Consider the following 7678-nt stretch of genomic DNA (forward strand, 5'->3'; position numbering starts at 1 on the left):
ATAGGTCCCCAACATCTCTGCAATCAAATTCTGCTCTCTTCTGGCTACCTGCTACAACACATGAAGCGTGTTGCAAGAAATCTTGGCGTGCTATTTCATAGTAAGTTATGCTTTGAGCATCATGTTTCTAAACTGGTCCAGTCCAGCTTTTCCCACCTTAGAAATATCACAAAAATAAGGCCTATTTTAAATGTTACAGATGCAGAAACTGTTATACATGCTTTTATCTCCTCACGCATTGATTATTGCAACAGCAATAATTCACTTGCCCTAAATTGCCCTAAAAATCCTAAATAGATTACAGACTGTAGAGAACTCAGCTGCTCGGCTCCTAACTAGGACAAGAAAATATGATCATATCACTCCTGTTTTAGCATTATTGCACTGGCTCCCTGTTTGTTTTGGGATTGATTTTAAGATTTTACTCATTACTTTTAAGGCTATTCATGGCTTAGCTCCTGATTATATTTTAGATATTTTAACTCCTTATGAGCCCTCCCGTGGTCTAACATCTTCTGGCAAGGGCCTCTTGTCTGTTCCTGGAGCCAGACTAAGAACAAAAGGTGACCGAGCATTTGCTGTCAGTGCCCCCAGGCTCTGGAACGACTTGCCTGAGGAAATTAGGCTTTTACTGGAAAGCATATCCAGATTTTATCTGAACTGCCACTCGTTTTACTATTCCTGCCCTACCGTTCTTATCACTTTGTTTGCTTGTCTTATCTTCCTTTCCTCCTTTACTTTATTGTGATCCTTGTTCTTATATTCTGTATTTTATCCCCCTGTATCTTTTACCCACGTGGTTATTTGTTTTTGTATTTTATGTGTGATTTGTTGTGAAGCACTTTGTAATTTGTTTGATGTGCTATATAAATAAAGCTTATTATTATTATTATTATTATTTATAGTTGTAAATAAATTCCACATATCCTGTCCATCACTTCATACACATTAAACTCTAGCTGGGTTTTACGTTCTCGGAAAATGTGTATAATGTGTATAACACAATCATGGATCAACCAGAGGATGAAGGATAGAAGTGGTTGAATAAAAAGGTTTGAAATCCAACACAATCTCTATACAAAGGTGTGCTGCATGGCTAATTTACATCCTATGATTTCTGTAAGTTATCCACGCATTCCTATGAAGTAGCTTCCGGCAAACTTATAATCATTTTGTGTTTTTATACTTTTCAAGAATCAGCATTGTATATTTGTGAATTAGCACCTTGATCTACCCATATTAATGTACAATATTCATAACAAGGGATTGGAACTTTTCTTCCTATAGAACATTTCATTAGAATGGTGGCCCCTGATTGTGAGTAGATATTGTGATGTCATTATGATCCGTTCTAGAGTCCTCTCATGGATCACACACAACTATAGACCCTAGTTAATAGTCAGGAGAGAAACCTGCACACAAGACATAAAGAAGACAAGTTCTCATATTGAAGAGCAAAGATGAGTAAGAATAGCTCAGTGTATGATGAGCTCCGTCTGGAACAACAGCTCTGTGACGCTGTGATCAGAGTAGACGACGTCGAATTTCATGCGCATAAGGTCATCCTCTGTAACTACAGCTCGTACTTCAGGTGAGCGGTCATTGGGTGTTCACAGGGGAATTTACTCTCTTCAAATACGAAGAAAATGAGCGTTACTGAATAAGAGTTCATGAACTGCAACACAGCCCGCTGTTAACAAATGACAATGATTCATGAAGAAACAAGTTGTTGAAACAAGGTTGTGTGAACCAAGAGGATATTGGGTACATTTTAGAAGAATGCTAATGTTTTTTTAAAGGTGAAGGTCTTTATCTGCACACATTCAAAATAATTGCAGTTTAAAGCAAAATTTTCTTTCAGATTATTATTATTATTATAGTTTACTATAATATGACGATGATGTGACATTTATACACTGATTACTAACATCATCTTTTCTGGGAACTGAAGTTGATTTTAAAAAGGTCAATCTGCGCAGAGGCTGGATGGAGCTTTAATACACTTGCACTTGTTGTTTTGGTCTGTTGTTATCTGTTCTGAAAAGTGAAATGTGGGCTTTATATTTATATTATTCATTTATGAAGTATAAGTATGAGGAGAAAATGTGGACCACTTTATTTTAAAGTGCTTTTTTCTTCTTCTTCCTGGCCCACAGAGCCCTCTTTACCCACTGGTCAACCCCAGACAGTCGGATCTTTGACATTCCCAATGTGTCACTTGACATGATGAAGCTCATCATTGAATTTGCCTACAGTGGCTTTGTTCCTGTGACACAAGAAAATGTACAAGACCTTTTTATAGCAGCGGACCGGTTCAATGTAAAGGGCATCATACAAGCCTGCAGTGACTTCCTTGAGGAGCAGCTGGCCCCACAGAACTGCATTGGCATCTGGTGGTTCACAGACATCTACTACAACCCTGAACTGAAGCACAAGGCCTACGTCTACATGCTGAATCACTTTGAGGAGGTAGCTGCCACCTCAGAAGAGTTCCTGCTGCTCTCTGTGGAGGAACTTGCTAAAATCATTGAGAATGACCAACTTATTGTGAAAAATGAGAAGATGGTGTTTGAGGCCGTCCTTCGCTGGATTGCCTATGCACCTGAGGAACGCAGAGAACACATCTCTCTGCTTTTGCCTAAAGTAAGTGAGGGACAACTACTCAGCCGCCACTACATAGACTTTTGATTTTCATTTTTTATGTCTTGCTAATGGTGTTGTCATGAATTCAAACAGCATGATCAGGGCCATGGTCAAAACCCCCCTAGTATGTCTCCAACACTTCCAAGAACAGGTGATTAGTCAAGACAGATGTGAAGTGGTCAAGACAAAATCAAAACTAAGACCAGGAAACACTGAGCTGTGTTCTAGATTAGGCAATAAATGGTGTTCTTTTCTTTACAAATACTTAATGAGTTAATTCATATGAAGAGATAGGATTTTTATGAATTTATGAGTCAACATTTGAGAAATGTTACCATCAGGTAAAGTTCCTTAAACATGTAAATATCTTTTTTTTGTTAAATTCATGAATTACTGTAAATATGTGTGTAAACAGCCTCCAGGTAAACAATGTAAAAAATATTAGAATAAAATGTATTTCCAAAGTATGTCCCTAACAAATCTTTTCAGAATTTTTAGGCCAGCATGGATATTTGACTATTTGACAATAATTATATATTATGTGGCCATCACATAACATAAACAAATATTTTCGATAAGTATCCTTTAAATTAGCAATTTTTAAAATTCAAAAATTGTGACAAAAAGAATTACTGAGCAGCAAATTTGAGTCAAAAAATAAAGTTGTCAGTGCTCTCTAGTGGACAAACTATGAACTTGCCACACTTAAATGTATGTTTGACATTTCTGTTCTATAATTTTTTTGTTACCTAAAGGCTGAAGTGCTAAAAGTATTTATCTGTGAAAAGCTAAAATCAACGTCTGTCCTTGTGTCTCGGTGTAGGTCAGGCTGGCTTTGATGAATCCAGAATACATCATAGACAGTGTAACAGAAAACGAACTGGTGAAGGCAAGTGAAGAGTGTCGACCAATTCTTGTCAAGACCTTGGAGGACATGCTTGACCTCCGAACAAGAAGGTTCTCTGACTCTATTATTTGTAACTCTTTGGCCCGCCCACGACTGCCCCCTGCCATCCTTTTAGCTGTGGGAGGCTGGAGTGGCGGCAGTCCCATCAATTGCATCGAGGCATACGATGTCCGTGCTGACCGCTGGGTCAGTGTAACCAAAAGTGAGGAGACTCCCCGGGCCTACCATGGTGCTGCTTTCCTCAATGGATCACTTTACTGTGTCGGTGGCTTTGACAGCGTTGAACAGTTCAGCACTGTGCACAGGTTTGACCTGGGCACACACACCTGGCAGGAGGTGGCACCAATGCATTCGAGCCGCTGTTATGTCAGCATAACTGTGATGGACGGGTTCATATACGCCATGGGAGGTTATGATGGACATCATCGACTCCAAACTGCAGAGCGCTATCAGCCCAGTACCAACCAGTGGACTTTAATTGCGCCCATGCACGAGCAGAGGAGTGACGCCAGTTGTACAGTCCTCCATGGCAAGGTGGGTGGAGCTACAGAGCAGTAAGATAGCTCTGTGTTTGGGCAGGGAGAGCACAGACGTTGCACATTTCTACTATTGACGACAATAGAAAAACATGAAGTTAAATTGAACCAACCTCACTAGATTATTTAAATAGATTTAGAAAATCCATTTTGTTCCAAATACTATGTTAATGTAGTCTTCCAAAGATTACTTATTACCTCTTTAATTCTTTTCAGGTGTACATTTGTGGTGGCTTCAATGGGACAGACTGCCTGTCATCGGTTGAATGTTACAACGCAGAGACCAACCAGTGGACCCTGAAAGCCTCCATGGGCAGCAGGCGCAGTGGAATTGGGGTCATCGCCTATGGAGACCACGTCTTTGCAGTAAGCACATTGAACACTGCTGATACTCACATAACACCGTAACAAGACACAGAGTCATGAAAATATGTTTTTGCAGAGGTTTCAGATTGACTTCATTACAAGTCAAGTCAGCATTAAACGTTTCAATATGAGGTTCATCCCTAAAACCTTTTACATTGAAGGCAATAATGTACTGATGTAATTAGTTAGAGCTGAAACTGATTACAGTACTTGAAATAATAATTTTTCGAGTTATCTTTTAATCGCAAAATATCATAGAATTTTTGCTGCTAGAGGTCTCTCAATTGAAAACAATACAAAAAGAGATAGTTTGATGACATTAGGAAGTAGCATGGGATCATGGGCAATTGGCTTCACTGTAGTCAGCTTCTCCCGGTTAGGATTTCTTCACTGTTGAATTATCTTCTAGGTCTCCTCCTCTCCAAAACAAATAGAATCAAATGGAAAAACTGAATAGAGGAGTTTCACGTAAAAAATCAGCATTTCTCTGACACTGCTCAGCGGACACAGGAGACTGAGATTGCTGCTAGTATTTGCTCAGTTTGTTTCTCAGACGTAAGATTCCATCATAAAAATAAGGCTTAAACCGGAAAAGAGTCAATTTATATCAGCTTCTGGAAGACAACTACAATCCTAACGCATGCGAAAGGGGACATGACACCATTGTCAGGCAACCAAAGGAAACGCACCGTTACCTTGATTAAAAAACAAACTGGGTTTGAAATTTGTTGGAAACATTTGGGATATTGTAAGTACACACCTCAAGAAAATATATAACATAGACATTTTAATGCAGAAAAGTTACATATTCTATCTTTTCATCTGCTTTTCAAGCAGAAAATCACACTTGTTCCAGCTTCTCATGTGTGATGATTTGCTGCTTCTTTTGTTTCCCATGATAGTCAACTGAATGTTTTGGGGGGTTTGGAGCATTGGTCGGTTCAAATTTGACAAATTTGTCAGTTTGTGCTTTGGGAAATCTTTTTGTCTGGGTTTCAATGGACAGTTTCAGTGTCTTATTGTCTTCAAGAAGTAGACCCCACACGGCCTTGAATAAAATGTTGTGCAAAATAAAAAAAACATGTAATATTTTGGCTGGAAAGTTGTCAAATTTGAAAACAAACTTCTAGGAAGAAAAACAGTTGTGTCAGCTGTCTACTGCTACTTTTGACCCTTAATCCTACATAACTTTATTTAAGGCACGTATTGAGGCCAGGTGCCTTTCCTTACAAGGGGGCTGACTATGAAATAAGACCAAAAATATAGAAAAATAGTAGAAGCAGTCCTGACTTCATATTTCACCTCTTCTCTTATAGGTTGGCGGTTTCAATGGAACTAGCCGTCTGCGCACGGCTGAGGCCTATAACCCCCACACTGACACCTGGCGTGCTGTGCCCTCCATGCTGAGCCCCCGCAGTAACTTTGGCATTGCAGTGATCGATGACCGCCTCTTTGTGGTCGGGGGCTTCAACGGCTTCACCACTACCTTTGACATTGAGTGCTTTGATGTTGAAACTGGTGAATGGTCTGATGTCTGTGACATGGAGATCTCCCGTAGCGCCCTGAGCTGTTGCGTGGTGTATGGACTTCCCAACATAGCCGAGTATGCTGCCCCTCGACACTCCCTGCAATCCTCCGATGAGGCGGAGGATGAAGTGGAGTGATGAAGCTCCATCCGCTTATGAGCTACATTGTTCTGTAAATAAATGTTTCTATGCATGCATGAAACTACAGCGGTGCTACTCATTCTGGGTATTTCAAATATTTTTTAGGCCCCAGTGACCTTTGACCTCTGTGTTGAACGTTGAAAGAAAAGACAGCTGACACAAGCAGACAAAATTAGACTTTATTCTTACTTGACAACAGCATTAACATTCATGACTCTGACTGAAAATCTATTTCATGTGTGTTACATGCAACACAAACACTAGGTAGCTCCAGCCAGTGTGAGGTATTACATAGAGAACTGATTTGATTCTGTTCCTAATTCATTTTGTAAGCAATAAATTCGACGTTGGGCGTCTTGACAGCCTAGAGGTTTTACTCTGGGGTAGGTAATGCTGGAGAGCTAGCAAGAGACGGGTAGATTTTGAAAGTATCCATCTGAAAATATCCCACCCCCTCCCTTAAGGCCTCCCTCCAAAGCCACTCCCCCAAAGCATATTTTTATGTGCAGTGAGTGCACATGTAGGCAAGTAGGGCAGCCGTGTATATTACAGATCTGCCACAGCCACAGATACAGTATTTTTGATTTTTGATTATGATAAACATGCACATATTTACATAAGCATGTCAGCAGAACTTTGTGGCCTATTCAGAGCTGCCTCACTAGATTTTTACAGATGAGTCCACACCAACCATTCATGGTTTTTGGGTTTTAGTTGCTGAGCCTCCAGTGAAAGATACACAGATATTAATGTTAGTTACTGAAAAGCAGCAGCCGAGCTAATGATGATGTAGGACATCGGCTCAATGCAGGAAATGTACTGTTATCATGTAACGAGCATGGATTAGTTCAACCTCAAGCTGATAAAAACATTATTGTAACGTTACAGTGGGAGTTTACCTGAGTTTCCAGCATGAAGCTGTCTGCTCGTCTGTCTATAGACACTGTCACACTGCCTTCTTTCCGGGAGTATTGTGCCGATATGCAGCTCGCTGCGCTGAATGAAAGGAGGAGGTGTTGATCTGCCTCTGAGCCGCGAACATTGAAGTAACAGAGCCTGAACATGTCTGTATATAAAGCCACAGCCGGCAAGTGGTTGTGTTTTGGATTATGCCCGCTCAAGAGTTCAAGCGAGCACGCGTACAAGCACACCTGGTGAAACTCCATAATGCCCCTTTAAAGTTAAACTACTGAAATTAGAACAGCAAATCCTGTGTCTGGGTGGAGACACCGGCAGGAGTTTGAATTTATTATCTTTCATGTCAACCACTGCAATTAATTATCAGTTTGTATGAATTTATATATTAAACTTGAATAAGAAGGTGGCTAAGCCTGGGGCTTTGCAGCCTAACTTCATCTCAGATTGCATGTGTTACTGATATATAGGTTTGTTTTTAATTTAAGTGAGTGCTACACAACACTGTGGCTATCATAAGTGAGTGATATTAACCTAAAACGATAAAATATCAGCTGGTCATGGAAGCCTGAATTTTACCAGGCATTTCCACTCTGCGGTACATAAACCCACCACAAGACAACAAATTACACCAAGCCTCAAAA

At 40.1% G+C, this 7678-nt stretch overlaps 1 protein-coding gene across 1 annotated transcript; it reads left to right on the forward strand.

Moving 5' to 3' along the window:
- Nucleotides 1-1380: 1380 nt before the first annotated feature.
- LOC119904945 (kelch-like protein 10) lies at nt 1381-6180 on the forward strand. Its single transcript, XM_038721560.1, has 5 exons — nt 1381-1591; nt 2157-2643; nt 3467-4084; nt 4303-4452; nt 5769-6180. The coding sequence occupies exons 1-5, from the start codon at nt 1461-1463 to the stop codon at nt 6114-6116; spliced, it is 1734 nt and encodes a 577-aa protein (XP_038577488.1). The 5' UTR covers nt 1381-1460; the 3' UTR covers nt 6117-6180.
- Nucleotides 6181-7678: the final 1498 nt, after the last annotated feature.

The sequence above is a fragment of the Micropterus salmoides genome, unplaced genomic scaffold (genome assembly GCF_014851395.1).
Source record: "Micropterus salmoides isolate LMB-PRFRI ecotype aquatic unplaced genomic scaffold, ASM1485139v1 Ms_hic_scaffold_16, whole genome shotgun sequence".
Classification (NCBI taxonomy): domain Eukaryota; kingdom Metazoa; phylum Chordata; class Actinopteri; order Centrarchiformes; family Centrarchidae; genus Micropterus; species Micropterus salmoides.

What these genes read in the sequence shown, in the direction of transcription:
- LOC119904945 (XM_038721560.1), top strand. Translation starts at nt 1,461, where the DNA reads ATGAGTAAGAATAGCTCAGTGTATGATGAGCTCCGTCTGGAACAACAG. An exon ending in AACTACAGCTCGTACTTCAG is followed by an intron (nt 1,592 to 2,156) that starts GTGAGCGGTCAT and finishes CCTGGCCCACAG; the next exon opens with AGCCCTCTTTACCCACTGGT. An exon ending in ATGGAGACCACGTCTTTGCA is followed by an intron (nt 4,453 to 5,768) that starts GTAAGCACATTG and finishes CTTCTCTTATAG; the next exon opens with GTTGGCGGTTTCAATGGAAC.